The 23,098-nt window shown below is 40.6% G+C and overlaps 1 protein-coding gene across 4 annotated transcripts in view; it reads left to right on the plus strand.

Moving 5' to 3' along the window:
- Positions 1–2,849: 2,849 nt before the first annotated feature.
- Positions 2,850–23,098, plus strand: part of DNAJC2 (DnaJ heat shock protein family (Hsp40) member C2) — a 34,101-nt gene continuing 13,852 nt past the window's right edge. Inside the window, exons 1-8 of one of the 4 annotated variants that reach the window (XM_030931828.1) lie at positions 2,850–3,163; positions 5,426–5,616; positions 9,559–9,634; positions 18,411–18,509; positions 18,789–18,835; positions 19,479–19,620; positions 21,628–21,708; positions 22,528–22,593. In XM_030931828.1, the coding sequence (XP_030787688.1) occupies positions 19,487–19,620; positions 21,628–21,708; positions 22,528–22,593 (281 nt within the window). In that variant the 5' untranslated portion in view covers positions 2,850–3,163; positions 5,426–5,616; positions 9,559–9,634; ... (1 more) ...; positions 18,789–18,835; positions 19,479–19,486. The remainder of the gene's footprint in view (positions 3,164–5,425; positions 5,617–9,558; positions 9,635–18,410; positions 18,510–18,788; positions 18,836–19,478; positions 19,621–21,627; positions 21,709–22,527; positions 22,594–23,098) is intronic. The other 3 variants (XM_030931829.1, XM_030931827.1, XM_010377630.2) reach the window with 3 other exon arrangements.

Here is a 23,098-nt window from a genome sequence, read left to right on the forward strand (position 1 = left end):
ACCATGCCATCTGGCAATTCGACTTCCGGATATGTATCCAAAACAATTGAAAACAGGATCTCAAAGAGGTATTTGTGCATCCATGTTCATAAGCAGCATCAGTCACCACACCCATAAGGTGGAAGCAACCCAAGTGTCCATCTACGTATGAATGGACAAACAAAACGTGATGAGCGCGTGCGCACACACACACACAGGTATTATTCAGCCTTAAAAAGGAATGGAATTCTAGTATAAGCTACAGCACACATGAACCTTGAGAACATTATGCTAAGAAAATAAGCCAGTCACAAAAAAGACAAATACTATGTGATTCCACAAATATGAAGTACCTAGAGGTGTCAGATTCCTAAAGACAAAGTAGAAGAATGGTTTCCAGTGGAGAGTTTTCTCCACTGGTATAGAGTTTCAGTTTGGTTTGTTTGTTTGTTTGTTTTTCGAGACGGAATTTTGCTCTTGTTGCCCAGGCTGGAGTGCAGTGGCTAAATCTTGGCTCACCGCAACCTCCGCCTCCCGGGTTCAAGCAATTCTCCTGCCTCAGTCTCCCGAGTAGCTGGGATTACAGGCATGCGCCACCACGCTCAGCTAATTTTATATTTTTAGTAGAGACAGGGGTTCTCCATGTTAGTCAGGCTGGTCTCGAACTCCCAACTTCAGGTGATCCGCCCACCTCGGCCTCCCAAAGTGCTGGGATTACAGGCATGAGCCACCATGCCCGGCAGAGTTTCAGTTTTGTAAGATTAAATGGGTATAGAGTTTCAGTTTTGTAAGATAAAAATAGTTCTGTAGGGTAGTTGCACAATAATGTGGATGTACTTAACATTACTGTACACTTAAAAATGGTGAAGATCGTAAATTTCATGTTATGTGTATTTTAGAACAATTTTTTAAAAAAACAAAACCCCCGGCCGGGCACGGTGGCTCACTCCTATAATCCCAGCACTTTGGGAGGCCGAAGCCGGCGGATCACGAGGTCAGCAGTTGGAGACCCGCCTGGCCTACATGGCTAAACCCCGTCTCTACTAAAAATACAAAAATTAGCTGGGCGTGGTGGCACGCACCTGTAGTCCCAGCTACTCGGGAGGCTGAGGCAAGAGAATCGCTTGAACCTGGGAAGCGGAGATTGAAGGGAGCCGAGATCGCGCCACTGCACTCCAGCTTGGGAGACAGAGCAAGCCTCCGTCTCACAAAACAAAACAAAACAAAACACTCTATGATCTTAGAGTTAATGGTAAAACTGAACGGGAGGAAATGTGAGGAAAAACGTATGTTAATATGGCGAAAGTGGAGTCAGGTTACTTTGCACCTTGGAGCATGTTTTAACAGTGGTTGCATTAATAGGGATCAGGAAGAGGTTTGGGGGCAGAAGATTAGTTCAATTTTTTTTTTTTTTTAAGACAGGGTCTCACTGTTATCCAGGCTGGAGTGCAATGGTGAGATCTCGGCTCAGTGCAACCTCCACCTCCCGGTCTCAGCGATCTTCCCACCTCAGCCTCCCTTAGTTCAATTTTTGAAATGTCAATTTTGAAGTGACAATTTTATAATGCAGCAGATATACAGGTCAATTAAATGTATTTAATTGGCCTGGAACGGTGACTCACGCCTCTAATCCCAGAGTTTTGGGACACTGAGGCGGGACGATCCCTTGAGGCCAGGAGTTCAAGACCACCTTAGGCAACATAGTGAGACCCTGTCTTTCTCCCTCTCTCTCTCTCTCTCTATATATATATATATATTTAAAAACTTGTTTAATTGTGAAAATATAATGAAATTAGTAAATTAGAAGATAATTTATTCATAGTAAATTTATTTATAGTAAATTAGAAGATAAATTAGAAGATAGTAAATTATCTTGTAATTTACTAATTTCTGGTGGTCCTTGCTGAAGAATGGCACATGAAGTTTATTTTATTGAACGTGTTTCAGATACTCTGTTGGGGGTGAGCCTTTACCCACAGTTTTTTGTTTTTCTAGTTTTTGCTTTTAACTACAGTCTTAGAAGGAAGCTTATAGTAAGAATACAATTGATTTTATTACACATTAAACAAGTCCCAGAGTCCTCTGATTGGGAATATCTTGAATGAAAACTTCATTCCATTAGAACACGGTAAAATATTGCTGGCCTTGGAATACAATCTAACACCAGAGAGAAGTTTCTTCTCCAAGTGAGTATTAAAATATATAATGCAGGTAAATCAGTAATAGCACGACAAATATTAGCTGCTATTATCATCATCAAGTTAAACACAATGTATCACAAATACACGTACGTAGTTCTCCAAAAACATTTTTTTTTTTTTTTTTGAGACGGAGTCTTGCTCTGTCGCCCAAACTGGAGTGCAGTGGCCAGATCTCGGCTCACTGCAAGCTCCGGCTTTCGGGTTCACGCCATTCTCCTGCCTCAGCCTCCCGAGTAGCTGGGACTACAGGCGCCCGCCACCTCGCCCAGCTAGTTTTTTGTATTTTTTAGTAGAGACGGGGTTTCACCAGGTTAGCCAGGATGGTCTCGATCTCCTGACCTTGTGATTCGCCCGTCTCGGCCTCCCAAAGTGCTGGGATTACAGGCTTGAGCCACCGCGCCCGGCCCTCCGCAAATTTTTATACTAGTCGTCGATACTGGTTCACACAGTTATTTTCATTTTTTACTTAAAAGTGTAGCGTTCCTGGGAAAATCACTGATTAGGTTCAGATTAATATATAAAGCAGTAAGAACTTAAAAATAAAGATAATATAAAAAGAGCTGCTTTTAAAGGTTATGTTCTATGTATTGCACAGGGACGTGGAATATAATCGTTTTCATAGGAAAACTGACGCGCCTAGGAACCATTCTCTCGTGCGACTTGGTCTCCAGCCGGATCTCAGTCAGTGTGGAACTAGGTTGCCGCACACGTTGGCGGGGGTGGGAGGGTGTCAGACTGGACTCCGTACCACGAAAGATCCATCCCGGAAGTGCTTACTGGTCGTCTCCATGCGCCGGTTCCTGGGCGTCGTAGAGCCAAGGCGCGAGTCTCGGACTGAGAGGTAGAGCTGGGGAGACCGTAAGCGCCCTCCGCCCGGGACGTGAACCGCTGCTCCCACCGGGCTAGACCCGGCGTCATCATGCTGCTCCTGCCAAGCCCCGCGGACGGCCGGGGCACCGCCATCACCCACGCTTTGACCTCTGGTAAGTGCCCACCCATCCCCGGTTCCTTCCCACCTCAGCCGCCCCTGCCTCAGTCCTCCGCCTTGGCAACCCTGGGCTCTCTCTACCCTTGACCCTGGCGACTAGCCCCGGGGCCGTGTGGAGCCGTAATGGGTGTGTTTTTGCTCCGTGTTGTAAAGTAATCCTACCCTAGATTAGAAGGAAGGAGGGTGAGGGGTGCCTTCCTTTTGCTCCTACCGTTGCTTCCTCCTCTCGCCGCTGCTGACTCATGGATTGGGCTGAACATTTCGGGACCGAACCCCTCAATACCCCAGAAAGATTCACATAAGCCTCTCTTTGCCTACGGCGGAAAGACTACGCGCAGCGAGCACCCCACGTGCCTGGGGTCGTACAAAGCTTTGCTGCTGGCGTTCTCCCTCTCTACGTTAGTTGCGGCCTTATTTTTTAAATGTCACAACTCAGACACCGCTCCTCATATTCGGTGTTAAAAGACTGTGGTGCTGAAAAGATCCGCGTAGATTTTGAAAGGCAGTTATTACAAGTGAAACTTGTCCTGCTGCTGTAGGTTTTAGATTTATGGCCCAGTACAGTCATGAGTATTGTAAACTTAAAGAGTCTCCAGTTCCAGTCATCTACAGTAATTCCCATAGCCAGGTACATAGGCGTTTGTTGAATGTGATTTTGAACATTACCCATGGCACGTGTTGCATTTGTGTGTCTCCGTGTGCCTCTTACAACTAGAGGAAAAGCCTTAAAAGGCAGTGTTCTTAAAAGCCACACACACCCGTGGTGTTTTAATCCTCTCCTGTGTAAGGTGGAGGAAATCTTAAACTAAATTTTTCAGGGCTTTTCCTTTTTCGAATTGCTAATATACACATGTACAGTGATTTACCGCCACTTCCGAGGAATAGATGATACCTTTACTACAAGTTTTTAATTTCAGAGAGTTTTTATGGTCTCATTCAAGCTTCCTAGGAACTGAATGAGATAAATAGGTATTGTTCCCATTTTATAGGTGAAGACATCCTGATTCATTTCAGGCCACATAGCCACTGTCAGACCTAGTCTGAAACCCAGAGTGTCTGGTTTCAGATTGAGAGCTTGTTCCGCTACAGCTTAGCTGCATTAGTAAATCCCCATTTGCTGCTTGGAAAATTGTTTTCATTACAAATTCTTGTTAGTGAATCCTTAAAATTTTTAAGAGCTATAGTTCAAGATTTTAATAAGTAAGATGGTTTGAGTTGGCTGGGTACGGTAGCTCACGCCTATAATCCCAGCACTTTGGGAGGCCGAGGTGGGTGGATCACCTGAGGTCAGGAATTTGAGACCAGCCTGGCAAACATGGCGAAACCCTGTCTCTACTAAAAATACAAAAAAGTAACTGGGCATGGTGGCGGGCGCCTATAATCCCAGCAGTTTGGGAGGCTGAGGGAGAAGAATCTCTTGAACTTGGGAGGCAGAGGTTGCAGTGAGCCAAGATTGTGCCATTGCACTCCAGCCTGGGCAACAAGAGCAAAACTCCATCTCAAAAAAAAGATAGTTTGAGTTGTTTTTAGATTTTTTATTTTTGGTGAGGCTAGCTCTTCGTGACAATTTATCACTGTTTATTACTTTATTAAAATTATTTGTCTGGGTGCAGTGGCTCACGCCTGTAATCCAAACACTTTGAGATGCCAAGGCGGGCGGATCGCCTGAGGTCAGGAGTTCGAGACCAGCCTGACCAACATGGAGAAACCCCATCTCTACTAAAAATACAAAATTAGCGGGGCATGGTGGTGCATGCCTGTAATCCCAGCTACTCAGGAGGCTGAGGCACGGGAATCACTTGAACCCAGGAGGTGGAGGTTGCATTGAGCTGAGATCTCGCCATTGCACTCCAGCCTGGGCAGTAAGAGCAAAACTCCATCTCAAAAAAAAAAGTAAAAAGATAAATAAATAAAATAATTCGTCTAAAAGTCAAGCAGTTTGCAACATTTCTTCCTGTTCCTCAGCTTACTCTCATATCGCGAGAGAAGTACTGATTTATTGTTGACATTACTGAATTTTTTTATGTTGTCAGATAACTGGAAGAGGTTGATTAAATACTCTTTAATATTAGGAAAGGATAATTTCTTGTTAACCCTCATGTAAACTGGATGACTGCAATTATTTTCTTAGTTGGTGGTTTTAAAAGTATATTCTTGTATCACTGTTTTGATTTTATTTCCTGAAAAAGTTAATTGCCTTGAAACAGATTTATTCCATGCAATACATTGAAGCCTCTCTTAACACTTTCAATCACAGCCTCTACACTTTGTCGAGTTGAACCTGTGGGAAGATGGTTTGAAGCTTTTGTTAAGAGGAGAAACAGAAATGCTTCTGCCTCTTTTCAGGAACTGGAGGATAAGAAAGAGTTATCTGAGGAATCAGAAGATGAAGAATTGCAGTTGGAAGAGTTTGCCATGCTGAAAACACTTGATCCCAAAGACTGGAAGGTATTTAATATCTGAATATTTTGTTCAGTCAGATGCTTTGTTAGACATAGACAATTTTCTTAGTTTTCCATTAATAAACCGTGTTTTAAGATGGTTCAGCAAGATGACTATAATTTAGCATCTGTTTATTACTAAGTCTTGAGTGGGTTAGCACTAGCCATGAGATACTGTCTCTGCTGGAGAAATCCAGGAAGAGTTCACAGAAAAGATAATGTTTGCACTGGTCTTAAAAGGACAGGCGGCAGTTAGTGAAGCAGAGAAATGAGAGAAGTATTCTGGGCCGAAGGAGTAAGATATACAAAGACACAAAGGAGTAAAAAAATATGTAGTGCCTCTTGAGGGATTGATGAGTCGTATAGGGTATATGCAGTATGGTGGTGAGAAATCTAGTGCCCTTAAAATCTTTTGGACTCTAGACTAAACTCTGTTGTGTCCTTTTTACACCATGCTAAGGAAGGAATTAAAATTTATTTTGGGGACAGTAAGATGCCATCAAAAGTTTCTTAGCTAATTTTAGAAAAGTAATTCCCTTGGCAGTACAAAAAATTGCTTGAAAGGGGGCAAGGGACTGGAGGGGAAGTGAATAGTTTACTGTTATAGGGCTAGTGCACTAAGGCAGACCTGTGACTGAATCCTTGAACTTACTGTGTGGCTGGGTTTTGAGGAAGAAGGGTCAGATTTCCTTTTTTTGGAGGTAGAATTGATAGGCTTTGGTGACCCTGGCTGTGTGGCACCAGAGAAGGGGAAGTATTCAGAGGTCCTCCCCAGCATTAGGGCTTGAGTGACCTGCTAGAGTGTGAGGTCAGTAACCAATGCTGGGATGAGGATAAGAATGTTTGTGGGAGGTGCCATTTGTGTCCAGGTTTGGCTATGTGAAGACTGAGGTTTGGTACCATAGTGGTGAAGCTGTCTAGTAGATGGTTAGAAATTGGTCTATGACTCCAAAAAGAGGTTAGAGCCAAAGACTTTTTGAAGTCATTGGCACATAGTGGTAGTTGCTGTGGGGAATTGAATGACATCAGCAAGGGACAAAAGTATAAATAAACAGATAATGCTTTAGTAGCTACTTGTATAGTAGCTAAATGTGTATGCTGTGGAATTGGAGTGCCTGAATTCAAATCTGGTTCTGCCATTTGGTGCACTTGGACCTTGGGAAAGTTCCCAGACATGTGTGTACTTCATTTCCCTTGTTGCTACAGTGAGATTGTTAACAGCTCAGAGGTTTATCTTGAGGATTAACAAAAGGATGCTTATAAAGCACTTAAGTTAGTACTTGCCACATGATAAATGCCAAACAAATAATGGATAAAAAGAGTTCTATGTCATTGGTTGTTTAGAGGACTAAATGAGCTAAGGCATATGTATAAAACACTTAGAAAAGTAAGCACTCAGAAAGTGTTAGCTGATTCTCCCACCACCTCATCCATTAAAAAAAAAGAGACTGAACATTGAGGAGCATGGATATTTCCAGGGTAGGAAGAGGAGGAAAAACAGCAGAAGATACTAAGAACGGTAACAGAAGTAGAAAGAAAACAAGGAAAAAGACACTTTGTTATTTGAAAAAGACTTCCTAAACATCAGGCACCCTATTCTTCCAGAAACTAAGGGAGGAGCAAGAGGGAAAAAGAGGCAGGGTGTGGTGGCTCACGCCTATAATCCCAGCACTTTCGGAGACTGAGTCGGGCAGATCACCCAAGGTCAGGAGTTCAAGACCAGTCTGACCAACGTGGTGAAACCCCATCTCTACTAAAAATACAAAATTAGCTAGGCATGGTGGCGCATGCCTGTAATCCCAGCTACTTGGTAGGCTGAGGCAGGAGAATCACTTCAACCCAGGAGGTGGAGGTTGCGATGAGCCGAGATCACACAATTGCACTCCTTCCTGGGCAACAAGAGCAAAACTCTGTCTCAAAAAATAAAAAGGGAAAAAGAGTCACCTGTGTCACTGCTTCAGAAAAAGGTCAGTCACATAACATGAAAAATTATTTTAAAAAACATTGTACCGGACATGGTGACACATGCTTGTAATCCCAGCTACTCAGGAGGCTGAAACAGGAGAATCGCTTGAACCTGGGAGGTGGAGGTTGCTGTGAGCGGAGATCGTGCCACTGCACTCCAGCCTGGGCAACAAGAGCAAAACTCCATCTCAAAAAAAAAAAAAAAAAAATTGGATTTAACAAACTACTTCAGTGCTCTCATTCAAAGCAGGTTGAGTAAAATGATTGGGAAGGCAAGAGATTACAGTGGATGAGGAGTGATTAGGAAGAGATGAAGTAGGACCAAAGTGTAAATACTCTTTCAAAGCTGCGTAGTAAAGAAAATGAGAGAAGATAGTAACTTGAGAAGAAGGCAGAGTCAGGAAAAGACAGAACTGGGGAGTGTCGAGATCTATAAGAGGGAGAAGGTCTTTGGTATAGAAAGAAGTAGATTGTATCAGAGTAAGGTAGCAGGGTTCATTCACTTGTTCGGTTTCTTTTCATTCATCAAATATGGATCAAGCACCGTGTCAGATACTGTTCTAGGTGCTGAGGATACTGTACTGAACAAGACAGTATTACTGCTTCCACATAGCTTATATTCCAGTGACACAGTAAGCAAAACAAGAACATGTAGCTATAAGTGCCATAGGATGACCATAAGCTATCAACAGGTGCTAAGAGAAAAAAGGGGTCTTTGGTCAAGTAGGTTTGGAAAATGCTAGGTTTTCCAGGTTTCTGTTTATTTTTTAAATCTAATTACAGGACTTCTCAGAGCCTTTCTTAGGCTTTTGTGCCTATAAATCATCAAGGAAGCTATATAATAGTCCACATTTACCCTTTTTTAAATTTATATTTTCTTTTATTTTATTTTTTTGATACAGAGTCTCACTCTGTTGCCCAGGGTGGAGTGCAGTGGCATGGTATCGACTCACTGCAACCTCCGCCTCCCAGGTTCAAGCAATTCTCCTGCCTCAGCGTCCCAAGTAGCTGGGATTACAGGCAGGCACCACCACGCCCAGCTAATTTTTTGTATTTTTGGTAGAGACAGGATTTCACCATGTTAGCCAGGCTGGTCTCAAACTCCTGACCTCATGATCCACCCACCTCAGCCTCCCAAAGCACTGGGATTACAGGCATGAACTAGCACACCCTGCCTTTTTTTTAAAGACAGGGTCTTGGCCCGGTGCGGTGGCTCACACCTGTAATCCCTTGACCCTTTGGGAGGCCAAGGCAGGTAGATCACCTGAGGTCAGGAGTTCGAGACCAGCCTGACCAACAAGGTGAAACCCTGTCTCTACTAAAAATACAAAAATTAGCCAGGCATGGTGGTGTGCACCTGTAACCCTGGCAACTTGGGAGGCTGAGGCAGGATAATTGCTTGAACCCGGGAGACAGAGGTTGCAGTGAGCCAAAATGGCATCATTGCACTCCAGCCTGGGCAACAGAGCAAGACTCTGTCTCAAAAAAGTAAAATCTTAAAATCATTAAAAAAAAAAAAAAGAAAAAAAGACAGGGTCTTGCTCTGTCACCTATCCTGGAGTGCAGTGGCATCATCACAGCTCACTGCAGCCTCTACTTACCAGATTCAAGCAATCCTCCTACTTCTGACTCCTGAGTAGCTGGAACTACAGGTGCACACCACCACACCCAGCTAATTTTTTAAAATTTTTTTGTGGAGACAGGAATCTTGCTTTGTTGCCCAGGCTGGCCTCATATTCCTGGGCTCAAGCAATCCTCCACCTGGGCCTCCCAAAGTGCTGGGATTACAGGCTTTAACCATGGCACCCAGCCTAATCCACATTTCTCAACCTTACATGACCATAGAACCTGTTTTATACAGAACCTTTTACCAGACACCTGATGAAATGTCACTTTGGGAAATGCTATATTAAGGTACCAGAACACAAGGGATGGAATATATTGGCTCCATTTCAAATTTGACTCCCTTTTGTGTTTTTATCAGAACCAAGATCATTATGCAGTTCTTGGACTTGGCCATGTGAGATACAAGGCTACACAGAGACAGATCAAAGCAGCTCGTAAGTACTTAGTTATTTTGAAATAATCACATATCTGTTATAGGAACACCCTATGCTTTAAGTACTTAGTTATTTTGAAATAATCACATATCTGGTATAGGAACACCCTATGCTTTTTAAAAGATACACAGTATCATAGTCTGCAGCTGTAACTACATTTAACAGCATGTGTTATATTGTCATAACAAGCAAAAAACCATGTCTCCCTTGCCTTCAGAATCAGAAGAAAGCAATCCATTTTACATGTAGACTTTCCCATTAGGGATAAGAAATTAGGATGGGTGTGTGTGTGTGGATACAGAATATTCTCCCAATGGCAAGCTTTTAAAAAATAATACTTCGCCTCTCTTTAGAAGTATGGCCAGCTGTACTTAGTGGATACTGCCTTTTTCTTTGTTTTTTTTTTTTAGGTTATTTTGTAACCTTAGGTCACACCTTTATAGATATCACCCTGTCTTCTGTCCAAGAAAGTTGTCTGATGTTTTATTGTTGTTTTCATTGACAAGGTTAAAATTTGGCATGGGACAGGGTAATGTTGGGACCCCAGTCTTCATATGCCTTATAAAACACCATCCCTTAATGCTCCTAAATGTCCTATGCCTTGCAATCCTGTGGACATAATTTCTTATACACGTGATCAGTTCAACTAATAAAGTTTAGTGAAAGAGGTAAGAGATGAAGGTGATCAGTTTTCTATCTTAGGAGAATGGGAATATTCTGCCCTCCACTCTAGAGAATGGGTATTGAGGTCAGAGAGGGTAAGATTGTGGCCACATGGAAAAGGAGTAGGGAGTCAGGGCCTGTCAAGAAGAGGAGGCATTATACTTGAAGGAAGATGACTGAATAAGAACGCCTATGCTAAAAATTATTAGTCAATACTTAGTATAGTAGATGAACTCAAAATCGTCCCCATTACATTTAGGAAAATCAAAGGAAATATTTTTTAACAAAGTGAAGGAATTTATCAGATTATTTTAAACCAGATTTGTTTAAAGGCTGGCGTGATTCTAGACAAAGCATATGCTAATGCATGTGAATAGTTATTCCAGTATACATAAATGCCAGAAAAATCCATTTGCCACATACAAGTGTTTGTAAAGTTTTACTATATGAAAGAATAGCATTGGCCAGGCGTGGTGGCTCACGGCTATAATTCCAGCACTTTGGGAGGCCGAGATGGGTGATCACCTGAGGTCAGGAGTACGAGACCAGCCTGGAAAACGTGGTGAAACCCTGTCTCTACTAAAAGTACAAAAAAATTAGCTGGGCATGGTGGCAGGCACCTGTAATTCCAGCTACTTGTGAGACTGAGGCAGGAGAATCGCTTGAACCCAGGAGGTGGAGGTTGCAGTGAGCCGAGGTCACGCCATCGCACTCCAGCCTGGGCAACAAGAGCGAGATTGTTTCCAAAAAAAAAATGAATAGCATAAAAAGACCAAATATGTCTCAATACAGATAAATTTGTTAATTAGAATTGATATATAACTGTGAAAATAGTTTGTGTTTTAAGGTGAAATAATTCTTTGTTTCTCAGAAGATTAAAAATGTGAAATAAATTGCAAAAGAAACATTCATTTGCTTCTGTTAAATTCACTCTTTTTTTTTTGAGACAGAATTTCGCACTTGTTGCCCAGGCTGGAGTGCAATGGGGTGATCTCGGCTCTCTGCAACCTCCATCTCCTGGGTTGAAGCGATTCTCCTGCCTCAGCCTCCTGAGTAGCTGGGATTACAGGCATGTGCCACCACGCCTGCTAATTTTGTATTTTTTGTAGGGGCAGGATTTCACCATGTGGGTCAGGCTGGTCTCGAACTCCCGACCTCAAGTGATCCACCCACGTCGGCCTCTCAGAGTGCTGGGATTACAGGCGTGAGCCACAGCACCCATCCTACATCCACTCTTTTTATTGGCCTTGTAGAAATAGATTTTTAGCCAGGCATAGTAGCTCACACCTGTAATCCCAACACTTTGGAAGGCCAAGGCAGGCGGATTACTTGAGGCTGGAGTTCAATACCAGCCTGGCCAGCGTGGCGAAACCCCATCTGTACTAAAAATACAAAAATCAGCCAGGTGCGGTGGTGCATGCGTGTAAGCCCAACTACTTGGGAGGCTGAGACATGAGAATCGTTTGAACCTGGGAGGCAGAAGTTGCAGTGAACTGAAATTGTACCACTGTAGTCCAACCTGAGCAACAGAGTGAGACTCTGTCTCATTAAAAACGAAAAGAAAAGAAATACAGCTTTTGAATATGTATTCTCTAGCCAAAAGTTTTGTAGCACCAGTGCAGAGATTGTTAACAATAAGGGTAATTATAACTTACTCTCTACCACCCTTGCGGAATATTCCATCAGTCTTTATTCAGAAAGAAGCTGTCATTCTTGCACCTCTGTCACTATAAAACACAGTTGCTACTCCCTGCTTTCTGAAAATCTATCTAAAAGTTAAAATGCAAAGTTACTGTTTGCAAATCTGTAATTATTAGCACAAACAAACCTAATGAAAATGTAAGTCTGGTACTATTTGAGGGCCTTTGAGTGCTTGCTTCATATTACAAGCAAAGTTATTTTTGTTGAGTATATTTTGAATGTCAGTAATGAAAATAAGTGTGAAGTAGGAGCCGGCTGTGCTGGCTCACGCCTGTAATCCTAGCACTTTGGGAGGCTGAGGCAGGTGGATCACCTGAGGTCAGGCGTTCGAGACCAGCCTGGCCAACATGGCGAAACCCGGTCTCTACTAAAAATACAAAAATATTAGCTGGGAGTAGTGGCGGGTGCCTGTAGTCGCAGCTACTCGTGAGGCTGAGGCAGGAGAATGGCGTGAACCCAGGAGTTGGAGCTTGCAGGGAGCCGAGATAATGCCACTGCACCTCAGAAACTGGAAATCACCCAAATGTTTAATAACATGGAAATAGATAAGCAAACTGCTATATATTTTGGTGCGGTGTAATACTAATCAGCAATTTTTAAAAGAACAAATTGCCAGTACACAGAAAAACATGGATGAATTTCAAACCATGAGTAAAAGAAGCCAGACACAGACATACTGTAAGTTACATCTACTTGAAGCTCAAGAACGTACAAAAGTGGTGACAGGCATCAGAAAATGGTGCCAGAGGATGGGAGCCCAGTGGAAAAGGGTACAAGGGAACTTTTTGGATGATGGAAATGGCCTGTGTTTTCTTTTGGGTAGCGGTTACATGAGTGTATATGATTGTCAAAACTCACTGAACTTAATGAATTCTTAAAATCTGGGCATTTATTTTATGTAAATTTTATCTCAGTTGAATCAGATAGATATGATTAAACAAACCAAAAATACCAGTCACTTGGGAAATTAAATATATTCTTTTGAGCCTAGACAAAAATAAAAATTAGGCAACAGATTTCTTTTTTTCCACAAAATTAAGATTACTGCTTTACCAAAACTTAAGGACTGGCAGCTAGAGCTGTACTTTAAGTAAATTCATTGCCTTAACCTATTCTGTTACTTTTTTCAAAAGAGGGAAAAAAGATAAGGTGGAAATTCAATTCAGATGTTTAAAAGAATAGCAGAAAGGAAGATGCAGGAAGAAAATAAATAAGACAATATCCCAAAATGGGTTTTATAAGAAGAATAAACAAATACAAGTTGAGCATCCCTAATCCACAAATCCAAAGTCCAAAATGCTCCAAATTGTGAGTGCCAGTATGACACTTCAAAGGAAATGCTCACTGGAGGATTTTCGATTTTCAGATTTGGAATGGATGCTCACCCAGTAAGTACAATGCAGATATTCCAAAATCTAAAATTTGAAATCCCAAACGCTTTTGGTCCCAAGCATTTCAGAGACAGGATACTCACAACGTAGTGAAATACACAAAGAGTTAATCATGGTGGCTCATGCCTGTGATCCCAGCATTTGGAAGGCTGAGGTGGGCGGATTGCTTGAGCTCTGTAGTTCAAGACCAGGCTGGACAACATGGCAAAACCCCATTTCTACAAAAAATACAAAAATTAGCTGGGCATAGTGGTGCGTGCCCATGCTGCTCAGAAGGCTGAGATAGAGCTTGAGCCCAGGAGGTGAAGAAGCCCATGCAGTGAGCCATGATCACACCACTGCACTCCACCCTGGACAGTAGTAAGACCCTGTCCCCCTGCCCTCCCCAAAAAAAAGAAACAAAAAAAGGATGCAAACATTAAAGTTACCGAAGGATTTACTCCTAAAAACAATTTTTAGGCCCAGATCATTTTTCAGGTGAATTGTTTCAAGTGTTAAAGAATCAAAAATTCTAATACTGAATATAAACTTGATTTTTTATTTTGTAATTGGAGAATCAGTTAATCATAAACTGTTTTGGAATAATTCATTTTGTTAAGTTGTAAAGTTTAATGTAATCTGAGTATGCAAAACCTAGCAGAGAGCTCAAAAAATCCTACAAACAATTCCTATTAATATAATGAAAAAAAAAACCCAGTTAAAATGTTAAAATAATAGCAAATTCAAGAAAAGGGAATTTTTGTACACTGTTGGTAGGAATGTAAATTAGCATAGCCACTATAGAAAATCGTATGGAAATTTCTCAAAAAATTAAAAATAGAATTACCATATAGCCCAGCAGTCCCACTACTGGATATTTATCCAAAGAAAAAGAAAACAGTATGTCAAAGGGTTACTTGCACTCCTATGTTTTTATTGCAGCTCTGTTTATAATAACAAAGATAAGGAATCCACCTAAGTGTCCATCAGCAGACTAATGGATAAAGAAAATGTATATGTACACAATGGGATACCACTCAGCCATAAAAAAGAATGAAATCATGTCTGCAGCAATATAGATGGAACTGGAGGTCATTATGTTGAGTGAAATAAAATAGGCACAGGAAGGCAAATATTACATGTTCTCACTTTTGAGAACAGTGGGAGCTTAAAAAGTTGATCTCATGGAGGTAGTAGATAGAATGATAGATACCAGAGGCTGGGAAGGGTGTTGGGGGGAGAGGGATAAATAGAGGTTGGTCAATGGACACAAACATACAGTTAGAAGGAATAAGTCCCAGTGTTCTGTAGCAGAGTAGGGTGACAATAGTTAACAATAATGTATTGTATATTTCAAAATAGCTAGAAGAGAGAACTTGAAATGTTCATAATACATAGAAATAATAAACACTCAAGTTGATGGATACCCAAATACCCTGACTTGATCATTATATGGTTTATGCATGCATCATGAATTATGCACAAAATGAGGCCAGGTGCAGTGGCTCATGCCTGTAATCCCAGCACTTTGGGAGGCCAAGCTGGGCAGATCATGAGGTCAAGAGTTCGAGACCAAGCCTGGCCAACATGGTGAAACCCTGTCTCTACTAAAAATACAAAAATTAGCTGAGTGTGGTGGCAGGTGCCTGTAATCCCAGATACTTCGGAGGCTGAGACAGGAGAATCGCTTGAACCCAGGAGGCGGAGGTTGCAGTGAGCCGAGATTGTGCCATTGTGCTCCAGCCTGGCCAACAGAGTGAGACTCAATCTCAAAAAAAAAAAAAAAAATGGATTTTGTTCTTGTATTATGAACAAAATATCACATGTACCCCGTCAGTGGGTACAGATACTTGTATTATGAAAAAATAGTGACCAGGTGTGGTGGCGCAGGCCTGTAATTCTAGCACTTTGGGAGGCCATGGTGGGAGGATCACTTGAGCCCAGGAGTTCAAGACCAGCCTGGCCAACATGGCGAAACCCCTTCCCTACAAAAAATTTTAAAAGTTAGCAAGGCATGGTGGAACGCACCTGTAATCCCAGCCACTTGAGAGGCTGAGGTGGGAGGATCACCTGAGCCTGGGAGGTTAAGGCTGCAGTGAGCCAAGATCGTGCCTCTGTGCTCTAGCCTGGGCAACAGAGTGAGACCCTGTCTCAGAATAAAATAAAATAAAATAACAAATGCAATTTAACAGTATACTAAAAGAATAATAGTGTTCATGAACACAGAGTTTCTCTCAGGTATCCAACTTAGGAAGTATATTAATATAGCAGAATTATAGCTCAGATAATATTAAATCTATGTGATTTCCTAAGTAGGTAGTGAAAACACATACCACAATTTAACACCCATTCCTTTTTGATAAGAATTTTGAAAAGAAATGTAATTAATTCCCTACTTTGATAACTGTTTCAGGCCCACAGCTAGCAAACTTTTAGCTATGTGGCATTAATGCTGTTACCTAAAATCCAGGGGTGAAGCAGCCTGCATTTTATTTTTTATGCTCTTTTGGGAGTTTGGGTTAGTGAGTTAAGTTATTAAATAAGAGACAACTGTTGGAAAAAAGGAAATAAATACATTTGTAGATAATATAGGATCTGCCTAGAAAAGCAAAAGAGAGGCCAGGCGCGGTGGCTCAAGCCTGTAATCCCAGCACTTTGGGAGGCCGAGACGGGCGGATCACTAGGTCAGGAGATCAAGACCATCCTGGCTAACAAGGTGAAACCCCGTCTCTACTAAAAAAATACAAAAAATTAGCCGGGCGAGGTGGTGGGCGTCTGTGGTCCCAGCTACTCGTCTGTGGTCCCAGCTACTCGGGAGGCTGAGGCAGGAGAATGGCGTGAACCCGGGAGGCGGAGCTTGCAGTGAGCTGAGATCCGGCCACTGCACTCCAGCCTGGGCGACAGAGCGAGACTCCATCTCAAAAAAAAAAAAGAAAAGAAAAGAAAAAGAGAGTTAAGGGACTAGATGCAAGAAAAATAAGCAAAAATTACAGTTTTTGTAAGTTACCATCAAATATATAAGAAAGCTGTGGTCATTGTAAAGATAACCCCAGGGCAACAATAAGTAACCAAAACAAGCCCTTGTAAAATTTACTATTATAAAGATAGTATCACAAATCAGTGGAATAGGGAAGGATTATTAAATCACAGTAAGATTTTGAAAAATGACAAGTTTAGATACTTTCTTGGCTATATTAAAATTCCAAAAAGATTTAAAAATTTCTTCAATCTAACTGTAGGAAATATTAATGAAACTAGAACAATTATAAGTACTGGAAGATATTATAAAATAAATGATCAGTAAATGTAAATAAAAATGACTAAGTTTTTTTTAAAACATAAGTGTTAACAAAACAGTTGGGAAAAAATTAGCAATAAACATAGTGAATTAGGAGAGGCAGCATTCAAACACAGGCTGAGGAGTCACGCTGTCTGGATTAGAGCCCGACTTGGCTGGAAATTTGAGCAAGTTGCAGTGGTAGTGGCTACATAACATCTCTGTGCCTCGTTTTCCTCATCTATAAAATGGAGACAGTAATAGTACTTTCTTCCTAGGATCATGGAGAATATTAACTGGTAGACAGGCCTGGCACATGTCAGCTGCTCCGTAGATGTTAACAGCTAGCCATTATTTATTGTAAAGTGACACACAGAGTCAGAAGAAAAACTGAGACAGCCCCTCCTTTTTCCCGTTAAAGGATGAAAAACAAAAAAATTGTTGACCACCAGTGATAATCACAAATTTTAAATAATTATACCTACTGTGGCTGAGGCTGTGGTGAAAGAATATTCACATAGGAGTATGAAATAGTATGCCTTTTGGAAAATAACTTGTTCCATTTCGATTCACGAAGTTCACTTCTTTGATTATATCCTAAGAAAGAATCCTAAATAAGGAAAAATACTTATATTTAAAATTATTCAAGTTGGCATTATTTATTATAATGCAAAATTGGAAATGGCCCAAGTGTCCAACAGTAGAGAAATGCCTAAATTACAACAAATCTACTTGTAATACTGTATTAAGCAGTCATTTGAAATAAAAATTTGAAGAGTTTACAAGGAAAAAACCATGGAAAATGCAAATGCCATAATGTGAAGTTGAAAAAAGCAGAATATAAATTAGCACATATGATTACACCTGAATTTTTTTGTTCTTCTTTTTCTTTTTGAGACAGAGTCTCACTCACCCAGGCTGGAATGCAGTGGCGCCATCTCAGCTCACTGCAACCTCCACCTCGTGGGTTGAAGCGATTCTTACGTCTGAGCCACCGGAGTAGCTGGGACCACAGGCATGCACCACCACACCCATCTAGTTTTTGTATTTTTAGTAGAAACCAGGTTTTGCCATATTGGCCAGGCTGGTCTTGAACTCCTGACCTCAAGTGATCCTCCCAGCTCGGCCTCCCAAAGTGCTGGGATTACAAGCATGAGCCACCATGCCCAGCCTACACCTGAATTTTTAAAAGCACATGCTTAAGAAAACAAAAATATCTATGCAGAAATACACCAAAATGTTAACAGTCACTGTCGTTGGCTAGGGGCACTTTGGCTAGTTCTTAAAATAATTATTTCAAGCCAGGCGCAGTTTCTGACACCTGTAATCCCAGCACTTTTGGAGGCTGGTGGGGGGGTGGATCACCTGAGGTCAGGAGTTCAAGACCAGCCTGGCCAACATAGTGAAACCTTGTTTCTACTAAAAATACAAAAAATTAGCTGAGCATGGTGGGGGCACCCGTAACCCCAGCTACTCGGGAGGCTGAGGCAGGAGAATCGCTTCAACCCGGGAGGCGGAGGTTACAGTGAACTGAGATCACGCCATTATACTCCAGCCTGGGCAACAAGAGCAAAACTCCATCTCAGAAAAAAATAATAATAAATCACTTTATAATTTTCACATTGAATAATCATATATTTTACTGCGGGAGAAAAGATTCTAATATTAGCCTTATGATTTTAGAAATGGTCTGCATGTAGCTCATTTTTATCTTTAGTTTTGGTGCTTAAAGTGACAAATTATCTCAATCTGACTGGTTTTGTAGATAAAGCAATGGTTTTAAAACATCACCCAGACAAACGGAAAGCAGCTGGTGAACCAATAAAAGAAGGAGATAATGACTACTTCACTTGCATAACTAAAGGTAAGAAAATGCTTTAGAGTCAGGAATTTCTAATAGTAATTGTTGTTTATTAATTGCTGGGATTGGGTTTCTTATGCATACTGTAGTTCATTCAGCTATCCTTTGACATTTTAAAACATTTCAGTTATATCAAGTTATTTCTAATCATCACCCCAGAGCCTCACTACACAAAGTGAGGTTTCCCCAGCCAGCAGCATCAGCAACACCTGGCAGCTTTTATTAGAAATGCAGTCTCAGGCCCTGCCCCAAACCTACTGATTAAAATCTGCATTTTAACAGGATCCCCAGGTGATTCTTATCAGAAGCTCATCCTACAGTTAATTCATGTAAGTGTTCTATTTAATGATGAGAATACTAAGATTTTTTTTTTTTTCATTTCAGATGCTTTATGGGACTAAACTGTTCCTCAGATGTTTTGCTAGCCTAGTTTAAATCAAGAAGTTGATTATATGCTAGTACAGACCCTACAGTTACTTATTGCTATTTACATACACATGACTAAGCAAATTAATATAGGTTGCCACCATTTCTAAATGTTTCCTTAAATGTGATTTTACATTTTGATGCTAATTTTTAAACAGTTGTATGCACACCGTTCAAATTTACTCTTTGCCAGCTCTCTTACACAGTGCTCCAGAAGCCTAAGATCCTTCGATCTTTTACAACCTTGGGATCTAACAGTTAACTTACTAGCTATTTCTTTTTCCCCAGAGTCATCTGTTCTCTTGAAGGGTGGGTGATACTGTTTTGTCACTTGTCTACTAGAAAAATAAAGAAGGAGTTAAGTCCAGTTAGATCTAGTAGTGCTAAAGCTGTTGTTACCTAAATTAAATCCTCCCCAACCTGCAAACAAAATTTTCAAATATGAAAATTAATGACTTTTATGTTTTAAGGAGGGAAATACTTGTTTTCTTGAAGAAAAAAATAGGTAAAGTTATGGTGATATGATCTTAACAATTTTTTTCTCAGCTTATGAAATGTTATCTGATCCAGTGAAAAGACGAGCATTTAACAGTGTAGATCCTACTTTTGATAACTCAGTTCCTTCTAAAAGTGAAGCAAAGGATAATTTCTTCGAAGTGTTTTCCCCAGTGTTTGAAAGGAATTCCAGGTGAGTTAAGGCATCCCTTTTGATCGTAGTGCCCTGTTGGCTTGTTTCTTGTAGTCTTCCAGGTTTCTGTTTTTTCCCTCTGATAATGGTTTCATTTATAGATTATTTCCACTGTCTCTTCCTCCTCCTCCTCCTCCTCCTCTGCAATATTGAGCCCTTCTGGTGAACTTATTCTCATTTATATTGCTTTCTGAACAGAAGTTCTACATTTCCATAGTAAAATTTCTGTTCAATTTATGGGAGGTTTCTCTTTTAAATTTACTTGGGCTGGGCACAGTGGCTCACACGTGTAATCCCAGCACTTTGGAAGGCCGAGGTAGACGGATCACCTGGGAGCAGGAGTTCAAGACCAGCCTGGCCAACATGGTGAAACCCCGTCTCTACTAAAATACAAAAATTAGCCGGCCGTGGAGGTGTACGCCTGTAATCCCAGCTCCTTGGGAGGCTGAGACAGGTGTTTCACTTGAACCCAGGAGACGGTGGTTGCAGTGAGCCGAGATCGTGCCAATACACTCCAACCTGGGCGGCTGAGACTCCATCTCAACAACAACAACAACAAAAAAAAATTTACTTTGAGAGAAATAACAGTATCTGACTTTTATAGTGTGATTCTTACACTTAGGTGACAGTAATTTTCCATTCTTTGATTTCCTCTTTATGAATGGGTATACTACTCTGACTCATTGTCAGTTGAGAAAAGCTTTTGTTCTTTATTTGATCATCTGATTATCATAAGGCTTCTTTGACAAAACATTATTTATGATTAAAGCATACATATTTTATTTCATTAAAGTTTGTTTTAAAATAGTGTGTACCAATATTATTTTACATCTTTTTTTTCCATCTGCATTGGCAGGTTCCCTTAAAGCACATCTTAGCTGCACATTGGAATTACCTGGAGAACAGGAAGAACTCCTGATGCCTGTGTTCCCCCTGGAAAGATTCTGATTTATTGGTTTGAATTCCCATGGGGATTTTTAAGGCTCCCAGGTGATTCTACCGTGCAGCCAAATTTGAGAACCACTTCGGTTAGCGGTTTGGCGCCGCCTAGTATTTCCGCCATCTTATCTCCCTTGGATTTCACGTTTATTTTTTATTTTTGTTTTTGTTTTTTTCTTTGTTTATTTTGAGACAGGGTCTTGCTCTGTTGCCAAGGCTGGAGTGCAGTGGCACGATCTTGGCTCACCGCAACCTCTGCCTCCCAGGTTCAAGCAATTCTCCTGCCTCAGCCCCCTGAGTAGCTGAGATTATAGGAATCTGCCACCACTAATTTGTCTATTTTTAGTAGAGACAGGGTTTCACTGTATTGGCCAGACTGGTCTCAAACTCCTGACCTCAGGTGATCCACTGGCCTCAGCCTCCCAAAGTGCTGGGATTACAGGCGTGAGCCACAGCGCCTGGCCACATTTATTTTATAACAGTGCTGAGGTGGTAAAAAGGAGTAGTATATTTTTCTGTGTAATGATTTCACAGAGTAGAAAACATGGATCAGTAGCAGCCACAGGATCCTTTTCAGCAGTGATCGATGAAGTGCTGAGCCAAGAAATCTGGCTCTAAGGGGAAGGTGGTGGTGGTGATGGGGTAGAAATTACTTCCCTCTGTGAATATTTAAATTAATATTTTTAAAGGGCTAGGCCTACAGATTGTTGTTGTGCTGCCTATTTAGGGACAGGAGCTTGGCAAAAGGAGCTAGCTGCCATTTTTCCTAGCCTGACTAGCAGCTGCTATGGCATTGTACTTTATAGAACTGAAGGTAACCTGTGATTAGAAGGCTGTCCCGTGTTTCTCTCCTCACCCCAGTCTTTGTCTGGCCTCACTTTTCACACGCCTGTGTTGTTTCATACCCCACTGCTGACCTTCCAGCTCCATCTTTGAGTTATAGAGTTTGTAGGGAAGGGAAATCAGAGGGATTAGTTAAAACTATTGTTTTTAATAAATTAAGTTGTTTGTTGAACTTTTGTACATAATTTTTGAAGAATGTTAAGAATATTTCCTTTAATATTTCAGATGGTCAAATAAAAAAAATGTTCCTAAACTTGGTGATATGAATTCATCATTTGAAGATGTAGATATATTTTATTCTTTCTGGTAAGTGAATATACTGTTGGTATGATGCTGTCATCTTTTAAAAAGAAAAGTATTCAATAAGTACTTGATTGTTTATAAATTAATTGAGATGGGCAAATTGCAGAACCTTCACTGAACAAAAGCACTCTGTTACCTTTGTGATATTTAGGCTTTTAAGATTTTCAGCCTGTTTTCTATTAATGAGATTTCTAGGTATCAAGCACACAATGGTAGTAAAACATGAAAATTGGGGAGTCATTTGAATAAAAATAAGTACATTTTTATTTAGTTACTACTAAAAGTACTTGAGTTCATGAGGAAGGAGACAGTGCTATTTGTCTCTGTAACTACTTCACTAATTTTTAATAAACATAATAGTGGCCATTTTATGTGTGCTACATTTTCTCATCAAATGCCTAGTAAATACAAAAACAAAATCATGTAGAACAAAAATAACAAGATTTAGTTCTATCAGTTGTAATTGCCTTTACCTTCAGAGGATACAAACTGGATATGAGATAACCACTACTAGGGTTACCTTCAGACTTGACAGACTGGCAAAACTGAAAGGCAAGGAAAATTTAAAAATAAGTCTTGGTCAAGCAAAAAACCTAACAAAGAAGAGACAGCAGGGAAGTGTGGTTTTGATTATGGAGTGATGTGTGCATTTTAGATTTTCATACCAAATGCAATGTCATTAAAAAAGAAGAAAGACTTGACCTTAGTTTAATGCTAGAAGAAAAGAAAGGTATCCATTAAAACAAATTCATCCACTTGCATTAAAAGGAATTTTTTTTCATTTGTTCTTTCTTGATTGTATATTATTTCTGTCTATATTAGGTATAATTTTGATTCTTGGAGAGAATTTTCTTATTTAGATGAAGAAGAAAAAGAAAAAGCGGAATGGTATGTATGCAAATCATTAATAATGGAAGGTATTTATTTGGTTCTCTGGTATTTGTGATGATGTAAAACTATGTCACATAAATTTTCTTTCAAATTTTTCTCTTTGTACATCTTTTTTAAACAATTTTTTAATATTTTGAAATCCTTTCTCACAAGTTAAACAAGGTGGGCCCAGATCAATAATTGGTTAGGATATGCTTAAGAAATTGCCAAGCAATATAACGTCAGCACAGTTCGGCAAAATCTTTTTCTTCTGGTTGCTTAACCTAGGTTTTATTAGGTTTTGTTTGTTTGTTTGTTTGTTTTTTGTATGTGTGCAGAAATGCTTTTGACATGAATGTCCAAAAAATAACCAGAATTAATATTAAATAGAACCACTGTTTAGTCCAGGCCTGCTGACTCATGCCTGTAATCCTAGCACTTTGGGAGGCTGAGGCAGGTGGATCACCTGAGGTCAGGAGTTTGAGACCAGCCTGGCCAACATGGCGAAACCCTGTCTCTACTA

This window comes from Rhinopithecus roxellana, chromosome 6 (genome assembly GCF_007565055.1).
Source record: "Rhinopithecus roxellana isolate Shanxi Qingling chromosome 6, ASM756505v1, whole genome shotgun sequence".
NCBI lineage: Eukaryota > Metazoa > Chordata > Mammalia > Primates > Cercopithecidae > Rhinopithecus > Rhinopithecus roxellana.